At 33.8% G+C, this 22,511-nt stretch overlaps 1 protein-coding gene and 1 pseudogene across 1 annotated transcript; both read left to right on the forward strand.

Annotated features, from left to right (window-relative positions):
• The first annotated feature begins 2,996 nt into the window (after window positions 1-2,996).
• Window positions 2,997-3,448, forward strand: LOC149202902 (polygalacturonase QRT3 pseudogene; annotated as a pseudogene).
• A 6,570-nt stretch (window positions 3,449-10,018) lies between these two features.
• On the forward strand, window positions 10,019-10,879 carry LOC149202903 (protein BIG GRAIN 1-like B). The gene has a single exon (XM_089401723.1). The coding sequence runs from the start codon at window positions 10,019-10,021 to the stop codon at window positions 10,877-10,879; it is 861 nt and encodes a 286-aa protein (XP_089257849.1).
• The last annotated feature ends 11,632 nt before the right edge of the window (window positions 10,880-22,511 follow it).

The following is a 22,511-nucleotide window of genomic DNA, read 5'->3' on the forward strand; positions in this document are numbered from 1 at the left end:
TGAACATGTTGCTAAAACTGCAGGTTTCGTAAATACTTGGTGAAAGAACAAGGAATATAGTATGAGAGTTTATATTTTTGGCAAGTCTGTAAATACTTGGTGAAAGAATAAGGAATATAGTATGAGAGTTTATATTTTTGGCAAGTCCTAGAATAATTGACGATTCACATTGTTTTGTACTTAAACTAACAAAGTTACGAGAGCTCAATGGAATCAGAGTTTAATTAATGAAGAGCCCCCCAAAGGCAGTTCAAATATATTATTTTAATTTCAAATTGGTCAATACTTTTGGTTATTACTTTATAAAATTATCATAACCAATTGAACTACTCCCATAGATTCCATTGCCTTTATTTTCATAACTATATTTTACATCATTTTTTTAAACTTTTATGAATATCAAAATGCTATTCATTATTCACTATTATAATTTACAAAAATATTTTAATAACCATCCGAACACCAAAATAATCTATTATCAACCCCATAAAAATATATTTTATTAATAATTTTGATACCATCCACTTATTAAGCATGGCATATCTGCAAAATCTTTCATATCAACCCTCTCTCAACCATTTTAATTTCTAAACGAAGTGCACAGTAAGCCAACAAACTCAAGCTACACAAATTGTTTTACACCGATGTTTCTACCCTAAATTTTTGGATGAAAGAGGTTTACTCACACTATAATATAAAAATAATAATTCTATTGTGAAGATATAATTATATTGTGAACATAGTAATTCTATTATGACTTTATAATCCAATCATTTTAATTGAGTTTAAATGGTGGTTTCTAACAATATTTTGTTAGAAGTATATCAAATTAGTGGTTTTAGTTTAAGTTTTATACACACACATATATAAAATAAAGATCCAAATAAATTAAATATGCCAAAACATACGGTATATGGCATACATATCTACAAATGAGTTTTTCATACAATTTTTCCAATTTAAGAAACATATCGGTCTCTCTTTGCACCTTTTGGTGCAATTGCTAGTAAATATTATTTACTCACATAGTATGCTTCATGATATAATACTCTTATTTTATAAATTATTATTGTATTGAGTTATTTTTATTAAATATATTTTAGACGTTTATTATATTAATATTTTCTATAATAATTAAATTTTTCTTATTCTTAGTTCTGAAATATGTGCCATTAATTTAGTTAAATATTTTAATTTATTTAAAATAATAATAAAATTATTTAAAATCATTTTATTAAATTAAAATTATTTTAGATAATGAAAAATTTTAATCAGAAATATTATTATTATTAAATATTATATAAATTATTAAATTCAAGATTCCAAGGAGTAAATATTTATACAACCAAAAAAATTTAAAACCATTAAATATTCATACAACCAAAAAAAAACCATTTAAAAAATCATATATTATTAGTCAAATGAATTAAACTTTATACTTTATATCGCATTAAAACGATCCATTTAACGAGAAAATGACTTAATTTAATCAACCAAAAAGCCGGACGCAATCTATAACAGGCACCAATAATATACATCAATACGCATCATATACAATACAAAATTACAAACAAGAAAAACACCATAAACCTTAGAAAAAAGAAAAATTCAACGCTTGTGAGTTGTCACTAAGTGAAAAGGAGAATCTTAATGTCCCTGTAACTTATACAGTATCGTTATTACACTTTGACAACTCCACCAAACGAGAAAGAAACTATTTAATGTCCTTGTAAAGATTTAATTGGGCCCATAGTAATAGGCTGGAGCTAACCAGCCATATATTGGGTATTTAATGCCTTCAGAACAGCATGCAACTTAGCCCGATAACACGGGAGCGGGCAAATATTATTTAATGCCGAATTTGCCCGCTCCCGTGTTATCGCGTTAAGTCGCGTGCTGCTCTGAGGGAATTAAATACCCAATATATGGCTGGTTAGCTCTTTCCCATAGTAATATATACAAATTAAGATTGACATTTATTTTTAAAGTAAAAAAGTTTTTTTGGGTTATTCAATTAAATTTATTAATTATAAGAAAAAGTGATATGAACAAGTGTTATATGAAATGTTTTGTGATTTTTTGAGCATGTGATATAGATAAGTGATAATTTGTAATAAATTTATTTACAAATTAAGAATCTCCATAAAACAATTTTAAAAATGATCTACATTAAAAAAAATACATTTTTAATATATATATTTTATTTATATATTAATTATTTTTATCATCCATAATAATAATAATCTGATCCATTATAATAATAATAATTGTGATTTTCATATATCTTTCCACACCTTGACCTCTCCACATTTGAGAGGATATGATGTTCACTGATACACGTTTGACCTCCCATTTGTGTAGGGTTTTATTATTGGATATCAATCTCAGGGTGTCGTTACTCTTTCCACCTCTTATTTAATAGAACCGACAAAGCTCTCACGTCACATCTGTCTGATGGCGTGACAAAGCTCTTTCATCACATCTGTCTGACAGCGGACAAGATGATTGGCATCAATCGTAATGGAATGAATTGCCAAGGAAGGAGGAATTAAATATGTGCATCCATGCATCGCGGCAGTTCCTATTTCCAACTCTATAGCATTATAAATGCTATGTCCTTACACTAACACGTTACATAAATGCTCCCTTACATTATTGTTATTCTGTGGGCATAGACGGTAGTACAATCACGCTGACACACCTGAATATTTTTGGACAAGCGCTTTCCGGTAAACCATACCATGGATAACCGCCATGTACAATACATAAAACCATACCATGCTATGCTATGCATCTGGACGGGGCATCTGAGATGTGACGCGCTGAGCAAGCATGTTACTCCATGTTAACTGAACAATTCAAATTCAAATTCGAAATTTGAACTGGTGAATCCGCCCCGCCAAATTCGAAGTTTGCACTGGTGAACCCGCCCCGCCCAAATTCAAAATTTGAACATCGATAATTGCTATATCTCGCATTTCAAGTCGTCTGGCATCATGGTTCAGGGCGGGCACGAGACATATATCAGGAATTTCTCCCTGGGGCAGCGCATTACAGCCGGCGGAAGCCCGACGAGAAGAAATTCAGCGGCGTGGGCATAAGCCTCATGGGCAACGACAACGCTGTAACGGACATTGTCATCTTTTCGGTTGCTGTGGGGATTGCAGTGACAGGTCAAGCCAATATCCTCACAGGAGTTCACTATTATAACAAGGCCACAAGCTTCAGAGGAGTTGGAATCAAACTAAAGCTAGGTGGATTGACTCAGATGAGGAGCATAGGTTGTTATTTGGATTATACCGCCATTGTTGCAGAGGACACTGTGCAGCTTGATATTACCAATAGTTTATTTATTGTGGATGCCAACGTGGTGCTGAAATCAACCCTTGCCAAGCACGCCAATATTCTTAGCCTCCGCATATTCCATAACCAAATATTCAAGAAATGAAAAGGCTTCCTGTTATCCCACTATAAAAGGTTCCTCGATACGCTTCATCTCTGCGCAGCCGGTTAGAGCAGGACCGCCCTGGGAACTGCTTGCAGAACGAAGGTTGTGCTTCTAATGTTTCCTTAATTTGTTGAAATTCATGTTGGAGGTTCTGAGTTTGTTCCTCTATGTTATGAAACCAACTCAAGAAAAGATAGAAAAGATAGATCAACGCCTTACAATTCAGCCTCTTCGAGGGGGAAACCTCCTTTACATTACATAAATGAACAATTCTTGGATGATACAAATGAAAATACCTCCTTTCTATATATAGGAGTCTAAGGGGTCATAACATAATCAGAGCCGACATAAAAATAATAATGTAAGGGCACAATAATAACAATAGTGGGCTTCTATGGGGCACACGAGTAACAATATGGGCACTACATGGGTACATCAATATAATAAGTGGGTTGTACTAATAACAATAAGGGGTTACACTAGTAGTATAGGGGCCTAACATGCCCCTCTCCTTCAAAAAGCGTTGTCCTCAACGCTTGAGTAGTTCTTGATGCTTCTGTATAAAATTCTTGTCCTCCCATGTGGAATATTCAGCAGGTAGGTTCTTCCACTTGATGAGGTACTCTGAAATTGATCGATTTCGTAGCTGTCGGGTTCTTTTTTCTGTGACTGCTCCAGGTTCCAATATGATTTTTCCTTCCTCTTCAATTTCTTGCAATATTGTTTGAATTGGGATCTTTTGCAACTTTTGAATAAGTGGCCATACTTCTTTGTCCTTCTTCCATTCATCCCTTGCTTTGTTTATCCAATCTGACTGGATAATAGAAATAGCACAAAACAATGCTTCCACATCCTCATCCTTGAAGAGTCTTCCCATTCGGTAAGGTCGCCATTTTTTAAGTGCATGTAGTATTGCTAACATTTCCTTCTCATAAATATATTGCTTTAGATGTAGCAGTAAAAATACCCAATCGCCTACATCAAAACATTTTTCACTATGATGTTGATCTACTTGTTGTTTCATTTGATTTTGCACCGAGGTGGCGTTATCCTTTAAAAGTTGGAGAACTTTTTGTTGATGCTCGATGTGATCTTTCACTGCTTGAACCTTTTTCTTCTTGACATGTCCTTCTATCTTTAAAGTTTTAGGCGTGGTAATTTCTTCCAATCCTTTACAAGATATGGTCAGATTCATTTCTTGGCGCTCGATGTGACTTTTCACTTCTTGAACATTTTTCTTCTTGATATGTCCTTCTATCTTGATAGTTTGAGGAGTGGTAATTCCGACCAGTGAATTACAAGATATGGTTGGATTCATTTCTTCTTTCTTGATGTGATCTTTCACTTCTTTCACCTTTTTCTTCTTGATATGTCCTTCTATCTTGAGAGTTTGAGGAGTGGTCATTCTTGCCATTAGTTTACAAGATATGTTCTGATTCATTTCTTCTTTCTCTGGGATGGGGTCCTGGCGTATATCTTCTTCTTTTGATGTTTCTTGATCCTTTTCTTCCTCCTCTTCATATTCTATGTAAAACAATTTCTTCTCAGCACACTTATGACCTTTAGTGCATTTCCTATCACAATTGTAACAAAGCCCTTTTTCTCTTTTTTCTTCCAATTGTTGTGGTGTAACCCTTGTAGGTTGTGGAAGGCTAGGAGAAACAACACTTCCATCTTTATAGTTGTGAGGGGTACGCTTCATGGTTTCTATAATTTTGCTTTCCACTATGTCACAAAGCCCTTTTACTCTTTCCAATTGTTGTGGTGTTTCTCTAAAGAAGGTGTTGCTCTTTGTATCCTCATAATGTGTTATCATTTCTTCCGTGAAAATTGACCACGTAACAAGTTTTTTACGAGAACAAAGCCCTTCGTACCATAAAAATTGATCTGGTTCTAAATATGAAGATGCAATACATACCTTTTGTAACAGTTGTACACCATTTAGATCAAAATATTGCTCCATCTGAAGTATCCAATTTACCGGATCCTTGCCATAAAACTTCCTCATCTTGCTTTTTCTTGATTTTAGGAGCTCGACCTTCAAACGACTGTAATTCTGTACTTTTGGATCTTTAAGTTCTAAAATTTTGAGCTATAGTATCCCTCTGTGTCCTCTTTCCAATGCCACTAGTCTGATCCAAATTGGATTCTCCAAGGAAGAGTTATGCGAAATCTCCCACAGTGACTTGATTATAGACTAGTTCAGTAGAGCGAACTTGTACGACGTGCCACGAGTCACTGTTTCGACATTTGGATCTAAAAAACACCCACACAAAACTACAGTCCGTCGTCTTTCTGTACCTTCTTACGAAACTTTAATCCGATCCCTAGAGAGAAGGTTATGACGATTTTCCCCAGGTCACCTGTTTTGAATGTAATTCAGGAGTCTGCAAAAACACCAACTTCCTCAGATCATATCTCCACAAATATCGCGCAAGAATATCTGAAATTCGGACCCAACGTTCAGCGCGATTTCTTCTCAAATGGGTTTTTTTGCGACTTCTAAAACGTCACAGAAAAAAGGTTATATTGAAAATGCCACGATGACCTGTTTGGAGCAGCGAAACCCTAGAATCCAAAGCTCTGATACCAAATGTTATGAAACCAGCTCAAGAAAAGATAGAAAAGATAGATCAACGCCTTAGAATTCAGCCTCTTCGAGGGGGCAACCTCCTTTACATTACATAAATGAACAATTCTTGGATGATACAAATGAAAATACCTCCTTTCTATATATAGGAGTCTAAGGGGTCATAACATAATCAGAGCCGACATAACAATAATAATGTAAGGGCACAATAATAACAATAGTGGGCTTCTATGGGGCACAAGAGTAACAATATGGGCACTACATGGGTACATCAATATAATAAGTGGGTTGTACTAATAACAATAAGGGGTTACACTAGTAGTATAGGGGCCTAACACTCTAATAGCTCTGGAAGTTGGACAAACTCAACCAAAGGAGACAATTTGAGATGCTCTTTGATGTGTAAAATCAAATAATAGATCTTCCTGCTGGTTTGATAAAGTTACACATTATTGGTATTGTGCGACGTCATCAAACCATAGATCTTCAAGCTGGTTTTATAACATTACACATGATTGGTTTTGTGCTACATCGTGCCACCTATGATGCTTCTTGGAGAAGGGCATTCAAATATTTAAGCCATATACTCATAGCGGAACCCTTATCATTCCTGTTCCTCTTTGTTGCCTGGCGGTCTCTCTAGATCTACTTAACAATAGGCTTTATTTTCATTACTACATCTTTTAGAGGCACCAATTTTTTCCTGCAGCGAACTGCAATGTCTATGCGATCCATGATCTGTTGCATTACTTTATCGATACCCACACCAATAAAGTTAAGAAGCTTTTTAATTTGAAGTTAGCATCTAGCAGTGGGCACATCTAGTTTTGTTTTTTCTTCTTTTTAAAATCGTTTTGATCCTGAGCGTGAGAGATATTGATTTTGAAAAGTTATTCAATTTATAAATTAGGAGTAATATTTACAATGAGATTTGTGTATAAATTAAATTTGAGTAGGAATTAGTTGTAGATAAAGACGTCCTCGTTGACCAGAGAAAGCAATCACAATCACTATTTAGAACCAATTCCCATTGCCTTTGTGGAGGCTTTGGAAAATAACGTCTAACACACAAATCACAAAGCAGATCAAGTCAGTAATTATTTATATTATTTTGGTCTTTCAATGAATAACATTGCAAATTTTCTATGTATTTTCTGATTTCATGTTTGGAATAAGAGGCAACAAATTTAATTTTTAAAAAGCTCTCAATTTTAATTTTGAATTCACCTTTAATTTCATTTCATTTTAAAATTTAAAGCTTTCAGATGGTTTCACGTTTGGAATGAATAATGGATGGACAATTGAATTTCTGAAAGCTTTCAATCTTAATTGACGAGGGAGAATGTTAAGAAGATTTTTAATTTGAAGTGAGCATCTTCTAACCTCACGGAAAAGAGTGGACACATCTCGTTTCATTCTTCTACGTCATTTTAAGCCGTAGCGTGAGGAAGATCGTTCCCTTTAGAAATTAGGGATATCCCGAGGGTCGAGTTAATGTATACCATGATTATTATATATATTTTAAATTAGAAAAAGAAAAGGGTATACACATTTCCAAGTCATTTCCATTTTGCCCAATTTGTGATTTCAGATTTGAAGTCTACAATGATTATTAATACATATTCTGATTTAGAAAAAACAAAGTGTCAACGCGTTTTAAGTCATTTCCAATTTGTGATTTTTGAAAAATTATTCTCTTTCCAATTTGTGATTTTTGAAAAATTATTCTCTATGCCTGTCCTTTTCCCTTTCTCATTTAAAAAGGAATTATAATATACAAAGGGATTTAACGCAACCGATTTGGAAAAGTCATTCCATTTTCTTGTTAAATGAAATTTCTAGTCATCTTATTCCTTTCTTTTTTTTGAGATAAAAACATGGTATAAAATTAAGTTATTCTATTTTCTTGTTAAATGAAATTTTTGGCTATATTTTTCCTTTTTTTTTCAAATAATAACGTGGTATAAAATTGTATTGAGGTTAAGAGTTATTTAGTTATTTTTATTTTTAATTACATTTAATATAAAGAATTAAAATTAATGTAAAAAATTATTTAAAGTTTTTTATTTATTTTTAAATAAGAAGCATAGTTTAAAATTGTATTTAGATTAATGAGATATTTTGTTATTTTTAATTATGTTCAAAATAAGGAATAAGAAATGATAATTAATGGATATATTTCATGAATACCTATAATAATTATGTTATATATTTTAATATTTTATTAGAAATAAATATTCAATTGGGATTATCTTACATGCTTCACTAGAACTATTATTATTGTTAGTTTGATGAATATTGTTGTAATGACTTGATTTTGAAAAAGCACCCTTGAGCTAATATAGTTGTGGATTATTTCTTGGAAGCTCATAGACAACCAATTTCTACTCTCTCTTTTTAATGTCTTATTATAAATAATCAATAAATAATTTACTTAGTATTTAAGGCAACTGAGCTATGAATTAAAGTAAGGTGTAGATTTAATTATATTAGATATGGACACCTCTTTCTCACACACACACACACGCGCACACACACATATACACACACATATATCATTTTCTTTCCTTTTTTTAAATCTATATTAAAGATGGAATGTAGAAAATTGTACACATATATATTATTTTTTCCATAATTATATGGATTTTGAATTCTTTTTAAATGCTATTTTTTAAGAAGAAAGTATAAGATAATTGTCTGTATTGCTGCAATATTTCCATTTAAATGAGGAATAAATACGTAAAAATTGTGGACAAGGGATACAGTTGTGAGGCTAATTTCACAAAGAAAATTGATTGTTTTTTATTTTTAAAATAATGAAATTCGAAAAAACCAAACCTTATATGTAAAGAATTGGTGCAACATTTAAAACTATTAACATAATGAATATTTATATTTTTTACCATGTAGAGCTCACTATGACGTAAGTCAAAATATAATCTCTCAAGGTAACTATCTAGTAGCTCAAAACTTAATTTTTGGTTAAATTTATAAGAGAAACATTCATCATTGGATTTTTACATTAATAATTTTATGGCAAGAAAAACAAAATATAAATTAAGATCTCTTTTACAAATTACAAATTTGTTATTTATATAAACACATATATGTATGCTTGTAATTTCACCAATTATGAATATTTGTAACATGTTGTATTAGTTCAATTATGAATATTTGTAACATGTTGTATTATTTTGTCTAGACAAAACATATTGAAGAAAAACATGTTGATTATGTTTTATACATTCATAACATTAAAGGGGCCGCCCTCCAAGCCCACCTAGACCTCGACCTCTAACATCAAGGTGGGACTAGTGCCAAGGAGAATAGAGGGATTAGAATACCATTAAGAAATTTGTTATTGTTGATTGGGAGAGCTGCCTAGGCATCGTTGTTGAAGGACCAGAGTTCTAAGGCACCTCCTGGTGGTTCAAGATTCCTCATAAGCACCTGAGTGATTCTTCCCAAATCAAATAGGTTCATCAACCAGAAGCTTCCAGTGGTTTCTTTAGCCTCATAGGCATATCTTGCTCTCAAAAACTAATCACTAGCAAGCCTCCTCGGAGGCATTTCACTATGCAAATAACTTCATCTCACTTTCAAGAGAAGAGAGCCCATTAGCAACAAGGTTCAATACTATTGTCAAAATGTCTATGGGTATACGTAAGATATGTTCATATATAGAACTTGTGCATGTACGAAAGATGTGCATATACGGAAGTCACATAAATTTTCTATATGTGCATCTTATGTATTGCATATCTTCCATATATGCACAACTTTTGTATATGTGCATATCTTTTGTATATGCACCTATACGGAAGAGGCACATATATATGGAATATATGCACATATAGAGAAGAAAAACATATACAAGTGATTCCATCTCCAGCTACCCATATTTCTCTTCAGATGCAGAATCTCTCTGCAGACAAACTTCATCTATTGCTACTACTAAAATAGAAAGAAATTTACATCATATGGGTTTTGAAGACATAGCAGGGAAATGGGCTATTGGTGGAAAATGTGCTCGAGATTTACATGGAAAATCATCTATTAGAGATGGGGATTTTTGTTCTACAGAGAATCCTTTCATCCCTGTAGATTATCAGGCTAATTTAAAGTCAAACTCTCAAGCTCGGAAGGATTCTAAGAAGCCCAAGAAGCCAACTTCTCCAGGCAGGAAGCTTGCAAATTTTCTCAATTCACTGTTTATGGCTGGTAGTACCAAGAAATTGAAGCTTTCTTTATTTTCGTCTATAAGTGACTCCAATTCATATGATTCTTCTGAGAAAAGACCCACCTCTGTTAACTCATCTTCTTCTTCAGTACAATCTAGGCCATGTTTGAGTAAAACATCAGAAGGATCCAAGAACAGTAGTGGGATGAGTCAAAGATCTGTGAATTTCTATCCAACAAGTGGAACTTTGGATGAGGACTCTAACCCCTATGGGGACAAGTATCTCCATAAGATGAATCCTGTTAATAATCTACATACATATCCATCTACAGATGCATACAAGCTTTCACTTCTCAGCAATGAATTGCAATTTCATATTCTTGAGGAGGACTGGCATGCAGCAGCAACAAAAGACATAATTACTAAGTATCAAAAATCAAGGAGCGTTATGGAAGTTGTGGTAATTAAGGGTCTTGACAAACAAGAAGAAGAGGAGGAAGACGATGGAGATGTCTGTTGTTCAAGTTCTAACTTGTTTGAGCTGGAGAATTTGGCAGAAATCGACATGAACATGAGTGTGTACCAAAAAGAGCTTCCTGTTTATGAGACTACTCATTTGGAGACCAATAAAGCCATTGCAAGGGGATTGATTGTTTCATGAAGAAATAGTGCTTTGTAATCCCTAATATAATAATCTTGACATTGGTAACACAGTGTCTAGCAAAGTTGCAGGTTCTATGAAAATTTCAAATTTTTACAAACTCGCATGCATAAATTGCGTAAGCTTTGGTAAATAGAGGTTTTTAGTGACAACCATCGATTATACTCTGCACCCATTATGTATGATATGAATAAACAACATCTGCTTGTTGTTACGGGATGCCATTGAGCCATCTTAGCTCATGGAACTTGCCATAATCTTATGGCTAGTCTGAGGGCAGGTTGCTTATTTGTAAATTGATAGCTGGTCTGGGGCAGGTTGCTCAGGATCTAATTTCTAAGTTGACATCTGGTCTGAAGGCAGGTTGCTTATTTCTAAGAAGACACTAAAAGTGTCTGATAGGTGACCGTGAGTTTGGCACAAGTAGACTTAGCCATTGTGGTTGTGTAATGCCATACAAGCAATATATATGCGTGTAGTGTAGATACATATATACAATGCTTCCTGTTCAGATATTCCACACTATATATCTCTGCTTAGATAGTCAAATAATCGTTATATAGCTGGGTGCATATTGTTAGCAGGGTTGTCAAGGTTTTAGCATGACCATCTCTGGTCGAGACAGAAAACATAACTGGAAATCCAAGAAATAAAAAGAGCAATGATGTGCATCGTACCACTATATATATATATATATATATATATATATATATATATATATATATATATATATATATATTTTATTATTCATTCTATTTCCCAAATGTCCTTCACAATAATCATCCATAGAATTTGCAATATAGAAAGTGAATAAATTCTTATAAATTCCTGGACATCTTATTATTTTTGCAACCACCAAAAATTTACTAATAAATAACAAGATTATTGATAAATGAGAGGTTTGAAAACATTAGAACTACTTTTACATTTTAAAATGTAACAAAAAAGGATTAAAAAATGCTAGGTAAACTATTCCAGAAATCATTAATGGTATGAATGCAAAAGAAAAAGACATTATAGAAACATTATATAAGTCACTATAAAGATAGAAACGTTAAAACAAGAAATTAATGCACAAATAAATGTAAACTCTTTAGGGTTTTTTATACCATTTGTTTTTTCTTTATCATTATCAGTTGTAGTTTGATGAGCCCGTAGAGTGGTGACATAGAGTCATTTTTTTTTGTGAGTTGATGGTATTCTAATTTTTTATTATTTTTATATTTTTCAAAGTAGTTTTTTCTTGGTTTGTTTTTCTACATCATTAAATGTATAATTGCGATTATTCAAGATTACTAGAAAGTTATCAAAGTCGATCTATTTGAAAGATATTTTTTTCGTTTGGAAAGAGGATGTGCAAAGGTTCTTCTTACACCTCTTCTTTATTAGTTTGTGATAGTTTTAATTCTTATTGCTAGGCCATATTCCAAATTTCTGTAGTAGGGATTTTCTTTGGAGGGATCCCTTCTAATGGGGCCATGATTTCATGATTTTCCTTGATTAGTTGAGGGGTTAACTTAGGCAAGAGGTTCTAACTTCTCGTTGTAATCAACAAAGCATTAAATAGTTTTCTTAAGAAAGTTTTCTTCATGATCCTATTTGTCATTTGATTTTGCTGGACTCCATCAATCTAGAAAGACATTGACACGATTCTTTATTTTCCCCCATCACCATTTTCCCTTTTTCCATAAAAACCTAAAATATCTATAAAAAAGATTCACTGAGGCTACCATTAACATGACACTCTTTTAACTAAACCTTCCTTTAACACCACCTTTTGCTCTTTTAACTAAGCTTCCCTTGAGTCAAAGGAGAGCTAATCTAAAGTTCTAAAGTGAGAGAACAAAAGTTGTTGTCGTGACAATGGGTGATATTCCTAAAAGGTTTATATCATATTATGCATTATGTTATGGGGCTTTTTCATGCGTGTACAATTTGAGAGATAACAAACATCTTAGAAAAGCTTATATTTTTATTAAGTTTAACAACATGAAAATTAACTCAATTAACATACAAAAATAACATGAATCATAGAAAATGATTTATAATTTTGTTAAACTTAATTATATTAAATTAATATCTATATCATTAATAACTTGGAAAAAATATGTAATGTTGTTAATTTTTAATAACATTAACAAAAACCAATATTGCTAGATCCAATAACATGGAAATAATGCATATAGTAAGTGTTAAAACTTCAAGTCCATAATATGGACTTTTCAAAATTTCAAGTGTTCAAATTAAGTAGGAAATCATAAATGATGCATAATTAAAAAATTTATTAAATCTATGAAATATTATGTAGAACAAACATATTTAGGCAAAAAGGTCTAAGGTTAGTTGTAATATATCATGGTCAAGACCAAAAAAGATGTATTAAGGGAATTAAGTGAAGCTTGCAAAATCTCAGTGCATTATCGTGCATGTATTTATATGGTATGAATTTGGATGTTAAGATCATTATTTTGTTATGAAGATAAATGTTATGATAATTAAGACATTGAAATTATTGAAGTCAATCTTTATGATCCTAGGTCAAAGCCAACCACTAGATATTAAGAAAGAAACATATTTATCTTTGAGCACATTATACAAAAGTCAACAACATAAGTGCCCTCATACAAGATGATTAAAATGTGTCCCAATAAATGAACATTGAATTGCCTATATTTATTAAAAATGACAAGCCATGCATAAGCCTTCACAAAAATATGAGTTTGAGAAGAACTACTAACTAAGTATATGCATTTTTCTTAAGCATTACTCTGGCATTAAGTTAGATGGATATAATTATCTATTTACAAGTTTAGGGTGCATAACACTAATAAATTAGAAATTGTTAATATTTGTGGAAGATGAGGAGACAAGGAGACAAATCTAATTGATGTTGCAAAACTAACAAAATTTTAGTTATATAATGAACCTGCACAATATATGAAAACTTCCCTTGTGGTTGATCACTCATTCATTTGATCATGAATTAATTAACTGATCACAAAAGTTATGGATTACTATGTAAACTTGTATTAGAACTCTAACAAAGATACATTTCTATGCTTATGAATCAATTATATGAATTAAACTTAATTTATATTGAATATATAAATAATTATTTCATGGGAGGACAGGAGAATGTCAGGCAGGTTGGATCAAGTTGTGTAACATGTGTGAGGTTGAGAAATTATGTGTATATTGTAGCAGTTTCAGATTGTTATGGACATTGAATGAGATTGTTTTGGAGTCATTGTCATTGGTAATGTGTATCCTTGTAATAACCTGCCTTTGAGCTTTCAAGGATCTTGATTTCATAGTATCATAGATTGCATGGCTTTCTGGGACTCGAATGAAAAGTGGATTAATCATTCCAAGAGATTTAACAGTAGTTATGAGGTGTCCATAGAAGTTTAATCATCAATGTTTCTGAATGGATGATTCTCTAAATGCTAGGTATATGTATCTTTTATCACTTTTATATGAAGACAAGGATTTTAGGAGAATGAGCACGGCTTATCGATATTAGTATATTATGAGTCTTCCACATTTCTAGGTTGTATGTATTGTTAGAGATTGGGGGTTGAATAACAGACATAGGCTGGCACCCCTTTTGGTCATGTCTCTAGTGCTAGGACAAGTCATCTCACACATCTCTCTGGAATGCTCTTGTCCCTCGTACCAGAGATCTTACGTATATTTTTACTATTTCTCCTTGCCCTTTACATCCTCTATTTGATTATGGTACTACACTAGTGGACACCACACAGGAGGCCTCATGTTTGCCTGGAAAGGCATTCGTAATATTTTAATAACCGACGCGATATTGTATTTGGGGTTCAATAGGACTAGACTAAAATTCTATATCTTTGGAAGAAATGGATTGCATATTTTTATATCTCGTGTTCATTTAAAGACTTAAGTATCATATGTTGTGATAGAAGGTGGAGGTTCTTGTGATGTTTGTGATCTTTCTATAGTTAAATTTTCTCTCAATTACATTCTAAGCCACGTTTGTATTTGCAGTTTCCACTGGAACTTCCTTTCTCAGGTTTTTGATGGTTTGTTCTACTTCTTGTTTACATTTCTTTCTAGTCTTTGTTTGCGTGGGGGATTTGTATCTCAAGGGGTACTCTCCTTGTTTTATGAATTATGCACATTATTGCTTAGGGTTTGCTACACCACTGGTACTCGATGTCTCTGGTGTGGCGAAATTATGTGGCAGTGCTTGTTTGATGATTTTTATTTCTCGGTGATAATTGAAATCTCTCTGATGCCTGTCCAAAGGTCGGAGAGGGTTTTTGAGTTAAAGGGCAGTCCATATACAGAATTGCACATATATGAAAATTGTGCATGTATGGAAGTTATGCACATATCTTCCATATATGCACAATTTCCATATATGCGCAATTTCTGCATATGGAATTTGCGCATATATGATGCAGATACATAAACGACGTGAATATACAGAAGATATGTATACACAGGAAAGTTAGGGATATACGGAAAATATGCGTATATCTTCTGTACATGCCTAATTTCTGTATATGTGCATATCTTCCATATATGCACAATTTCCGTATATGCACAATTCCTGTATATGGAATTTGCCCGTATAAGATGCAGATACATAAATGAAGATATGTACAAATTCCATATACAGAAATTATGCATATACGGAAACTGTGCATATACGGAAGATGTGCGCATATACAGAAACTGGGCATATACGGAAGATGTGCGCATGTCTTTCGTATATCCCTAACTTTCCTGTATGTGCATATCTTCTGTATATGCACATCGTTCATGTATTTGCATCGTAGATGCACAAATTCTATATACAGAAATTGCGCATATACGAAAACTGCGCATATACGAAAGATGTGCGCATATACGAGAACTGGGCATATACGAAAGATATGCGCATATCTTCCGTATATCCGTAACTTTCCTATATGTGCATATCTTCTGTATATGCACGTCGTTCATGTATTTACATCGTAGATGCGCAAATTCCATATACAGAAATTGCGCATATACGGAAACTGTGTATATATGGAAGATATGCACATATACGGAAATTGGGCATATACAGAAGATATGCACATATCTTCCGTATATCCCTAGCTTTCCTGTATGTACATATCTTCTGTATATGCACATCGTTTATGCTTCTGCATCGTATAGGCGCAAATTCAATATACAAAAATTGTGCATATACGGAAAATGCGCATATACGAAAGATAGACGCATATAGGGAAGATATGCGCATGTCTTCCGTATATCCCTAACTTTCTTGTATGTGATTATCTTCTGTATCTACACGCCTTTCATGTATCTGCATCATAGATGCACAAATTCTATATAAAGAAATTTCGCATATACGGAAACTGTGCATATACGGAAGATATGCGCCTATACGGAAATTGGGCATATACGAAAGATATGTGCATATATTTCGTATATCCCTAACTTTCCAGATGTGCATATCTTTCGTATATGCACGTTGTTTATGTATCTGCATATGCGCAAATTCAATATACAGAAATTGCGCATATACAGAAACTGTCCATATACGGAAGATATGCGCATATATGGAAGATATGCGCATATCTTCCGTATATCCCTAACTTTCCTGTATGTGCATATCTTCCATATATGCACATCGTTCATGTATCTGCCTCGTAAATGCACAAATTTCATATACAGAAAGTGTGCATATAGGGAAGATATGCGCATATACAGAAATTGGGCATATACGAAAGATATGCACATATCTTCCGTATATCCCTAATTTTCCTGTATGTGCATATCTTCCATATATCCCTAATTTTCCTGTATGTTCATATGTTCCGTATATGAATGTTGTTTATGTATCTTCATCATATATGCGCAAATTCCATATATAGAAATTGCGCATATACGGAAACTGTGCATATATGGAAGATATGCGCATATACGGAAACTGGGCATATACGGAAGATATGCGCATGTCTTCTGTATATCCCTAACTTTCTTGTATGTGCATATCTTCCGTATATGCACGTCGTTCATGTATCTGCATAGTAGATGCGCAAATTCCTTATACAGAAATTGCGTATATACGGAAACTGTGCATATATGGATGATATGCCTATATCTTCTGTATATGCCCAATTTCTGTATATGCACAATTTCTGTATATGGAATTTGCGCATCTGCGATGCAGATACATGAACGACGTGGATATACAGAAGATATGCACATAGAGGAAAATTAGGGATATACAGAAAACATGCGCATAACTTCTCTATATGCGCAATTTCCGTATATGCGCAGATCTTCCGTATATGCACTATTTCCGTATATACACAATTTCTGTATATTGAATTTGCGCATATACGATGCAAATACATGAACGACATGCATATATGAAATATATACACATACAAGAAAGTTAGGAATATACGAAAGATATGCACATATCTTCCGTATATGCACAGTTTCCATATATACATAATTTCTGTATATGGAATTTGCGCATCGCCGATGCAGATACATGAACAACGTGCATATATAGAAGATATGCACATACAGAAATGTTAGGGATATACGGAAGACATGCGCATATCTTTCGTATATGTTCAGTTTCCGTATATGCCCACATCTTCCGTATATGCACAGTTTCCGTATATGCGCAATTTCTGTATATGGAATTTGCACATATATGATGCAGATACATAAACGACGTGCATATATAGAAGATATGCAAATACAGGAAATTAAGGGATATACGGAAGATATGCGCATATCTTCCTTATATGCCCAATTTTCATATATGCACATATCTTCCATATATGCACAGTTTCCGTATATGCGCAATTTCTGTATATGAAATTTGCGTATTTACGATACAAATACATGAACGACGTGCATATATGAAAGATATGCACATACAGGAAAGTTATAGATATACGGAAGACATGCGCATATCTTTCGTATATGCGCAATTTTTGTATATTGAATTTCCACATATATGATGCATATACATAAACGAAGATATGTACAAATTCAATATACAGAAATTGCGCATATACAGAAACTGTGCATATACGGAAGATGTGCGCATATACGGAAACTAGGCATATACGGAAGATATGCGCATGTTTTCCATATATCCCTAACTTTCCTGTATGTGCATATCTTCCTTATATGCATGTCGTTCATGTATCTGCATCGTATACGCGCAAATTTAATATATAGAAATTGCGCATATACTGAAACTGTGCATATGCGGAAGATATACAAATATTTTCTGTATATGCGTGCATATCTTCTGTATATGCACAGTTTCCGTATATGCGCAATTTCTTTATATGGAATTTGGGCATCTGTGATGAAAATAAATGAATGGCGTGCATATACGGAAGATATGCACATACAAGAAAGTTAGGGATATACGGAAGACATGCGCATATCTTCCGTATATGCCCAGTTCCTGTATATGCGCACATCTTCCGCATATGCACAGTTTCCGTATATGCGCAATTTCTGTATATTGAATTTGCGCATATATGATGCAGATACATAAACGAAGATATGTACAAATTCAATATACAGAAATTGCGCATATACGGAAACTGTGCATATACGAAATATGTGCAGATATACGGAAACTGGGCATATACGCAAGATATGCGCATATCTTCCATATATCCCTAAATTTCCTGTATGTGCACATCTTCGGTATATGCACGTCGTTCATGTATCTACATCGTAGATGTGCAAATTCCATATACAGAAATTGCGCATATACGGAAATTGTGCATATACGGAAGATGCGCATATCTTCGGTATATGCACAGTTTCCGTATATGCGCAATTTCTGTATATGAAATTTACGCATCTGCGATGGAGATACATGAACGACGTGCATATATGGAAGATGAGCACATACAGGTAAGTTAGGGATATATGGAATATTTGCGGATATCTTCCGTATATGCTAAGTTTCTGTATATGAGCACATCTTCCGTATATGCACAGTTTCCATATATGCGCAATTTCTGTATATTGAATTTGTACATATCTTCGTTTATGTATCTGCATCATATATGCGCAAATTCAATATACAGAAATTGTGCATATACGGAAGATGTGGGCATATACAGAAAACTGGGCATATACGGAAGATATGCGCATGTCTTTCGTATATCCCTAACTTTCATGTATGTGCATATCTTCCGTATATGCGCGTCGTTCATGTATCTGCATCGCAGATGGGAAAATTTCATATACAGCAATTGCGCATATACAGAAACTGTGCATATACGGAAGATATGTGCAATTTTTGTATATTGAATTTGTACGTATATGCTGCAGATACATTAACGAGGTGCATATACGGAAGATATGCACATACAGGAAAGTTAGGGATATACGGAAGACATGCGCATATCTTCCGTATATATGAACATCTTCTGTATATGCACAGTTTCGTATATGCGCAATTTCTATATATTGAATTTGTACATATCTTCGTTTATGTGTCTGCATCGTACATGCGCAATTTCAATATACAGAAATTGCGCATGTACGGAAGATATGCACATGTCTTCCGTATATCCCTAACTTTCTTGTATGTGCATATATTCCGTATATGCATGTCGTTCATGTATCTGCATCGTAGATGTGCAAATTCCATATACAGAAATTGCGCATATACAGAAACTGTGTATATACAGAAGATATGCGCATATACATAAATTGCACATATACGGAAGATATGCGCATATCTTCTGTATATCCCTAACTTTTTTCTATGAGCATATCTTCCGTATATGCACGTCGTTTATGTATCTGCATCGTATGTGTACAAATTTCATATATAGAAATTGCGCATATACGGAAACTGTGCATATACGAAAGATGTGCGCATATACGGAAACTGGGCATATACAGAAGATATGCGCATGTCTTCCATATATTCCTAACTTTCTTGTATGTGTATATTTTCCATATATGCGTGTCGTTCATGTATCTGCATCGTAAATGCGCAAATTCCATATACTGAAATTGCGCATATACGGAAATTGTGCATATACAGAAGATATGCGCATATACAGAAATTGCGCATATACGGAAGATATGCACATAAAGGAAAGTTAGGGATATACGGAAGATATGCAGAAGATATGCGCATATCTTCCGTAAACGCACGTCGTTCATGTATCTGCATCGTATATGCGCAAATTCAATATACATAAATTGTGCATATACGGAAACTCTGCATATACAGAATATCTGCGCATATACGGAAATTGCGCATATATGGAAGATATGCGCATGTCTACCGTATATGCACAATTTCCTATATGTGCATATCTTTTATATATCCACGTCGTTATCTGCATCGCAGATTTGAAAATTCCATATACAGAAATTGCACATATACGGAAATTGGGAATATACGGCAGATATGCGCATGTCTTCCATATATGCATAGTTTCCGTATATGCACAATTTCTATATATGGAATTTTTGCATCTGTGATGCAGATACATGAACGACGTGCATATACGGAAGATATGCACATACAGAAAAGTTAGGGATATACGGAAGAGGCCCAGTTTCCGTATATGCGCAAATTTTCCGTATATGCGCAAATTTCCGTATATGCACAGTTTCCATATATGCACAATTTCAGTATATGAAATTTGCGCATATACGATGAAAATACAGAAACGACATGCATATACGAAAGATATCCACATACAGGAAAGTTAGGGATATACGAAGGATATGCGCATATCTTCCATATATGCGTAATTTCCGTATATGCGCATATATTCCGTATATGCACACTTTCCTTATATGTGCAATTTCTATATATTGAATTTCTCATATACGATGCAGATACATAAACGACGTGCATATACAGAAGATATGCACATACAGGAAAGTTAAGGATATACGGAAGATATGCGCATATCTTCCGTATATGCGCATATCTTCCGTATATGCACAGTTTCCGTATATGCACAATTTTTGTATATAGAATTTGCACATCTGCGATGCAGATACATGAGCGGCGTGCATATACAGAAGATGTGCACATACAGGAAAGTTAGGGATATATGGAAGACATGCGCATATCTTCCGTATATACCCAGTTTCCGTATATGCGCACATCTTCCGTATATGCACAGTTTCCGTATATGCGCAATTTCTGTATATGGAATTTGTGCATATACGATGCAGATACATAAAAAACGTGTATATACGGAATATATGTACATACAGGAAAGTTAGGGATATACGGAAGATATGCGCATATGTATATGCGCATATCTTCCGTATGTGCACAGTTTCCGTATATGCGCAATTTCTGTATATGAAATTTGCACATCTACGATGAAGATACATGAATGACGTGCATATAAGGAAGATATGCACATACAGGGAAGTTAGGGATATATAGAAGACATGCGCATATCTTTCGTATATGCACAATTTCCATATATGCGCATATCTTCCGTATATGCACAGTTTCTGTATATGCACAAATTTTGTATATTGAATTTGCGCATATATGATGCAGATACATAAACGACATGTATATATGAAATATATGCACATACAGGAAAGTTAGGGATATACGGAAAATATGCGCATATCTTTCGTATATGCCCAATTTCCATATATGCGCATATTTTCCGTATATGCACAGTTTCTGTATATGCGTAATTTCCGTATATGAAATTTTCATATGTACGATGTAGATATATGAACGACGTGCATATACGGAAGATATGCACATACAGGAAGGTTAGGGATATACAGAAGACATCCGCATATCTTCCGAATATGCGCAATTTCCTTATATGCACATATCTTCCATATATGCACAGTTTCAGTATATGCGCAATTTCTATATATTGAATTTGCGCATATATGATGCAGAAGCATAAACGACGTGCATATATAGAAGATATGCACAGTTAGAAAAGTTAGAGATATACGGAAGATATGCGCATATCTTCCGTATATGCCCAATTTCCGTATATGCGCATATCTTCCGTATATGCACAGCTTCCATATATGCACAATTTCTGTATATGGAATTTGCACATCTATGATGCAGGTACAAGAATGACGTGCATATATGGAAGATATGCACATACAGTAAAGTTAGTGATATACGGAATAAATGCACATATCTTCCGTATATGCGCAGTTCCTGTATGTGCGCAATTTCTGTATATAGAATTTGCGCATCTACGATGCAGATACATGAACGACGTGCATATATGAAAGATATGCACATACAGGAAAGTTAGGGATATACGGAAGACATGCGCATATCTTACATATATGCCCAGTTTCCGTATATGCGCACATCTTCCGTATATGCACAGTTTCCGTATATGCGCAATTTCTGTATATGGAATTTGTACATATCTTCGTTTATGTATCTGTATCTTATACGCGCAAATTCCATATACAGGAATTGTGCATATACGGAAATTGTGCATATGCGGAAAATATGCGCATATACGGAAATTAGGCATATACGAAAGATATGCGCATATCTTTCGTATATCCCTAACTTTCCTGTATGCACATATCTTCCGTATATGCACGTCGTTTATGTATCTGC

Source organism: Pinus tabuliformis, chromosome 2_1, assembly GCF_031772625.1.
Source record: "Pinus tabuliformis cultivar Carrire ecotype Pingquan chromosome 2_1, CPIR1, whole genome shotgun sequence".
NCBI lineage: Eukaryota > Viridiplantae > Streptophyta > Pinopsida > Pinales > Pinaceae > Pinus > Pinus tabuliformis.

What these genes read in the sequence shown, in the direction of transcription:
- LOC149202903 (XM_089401723.1), top strand. Translation starts at nt 10,019, where the DNA reads ATGGGTTTTGAAGACATAGCAGGGAAATGGGCTATTGGTGGAAAATGT.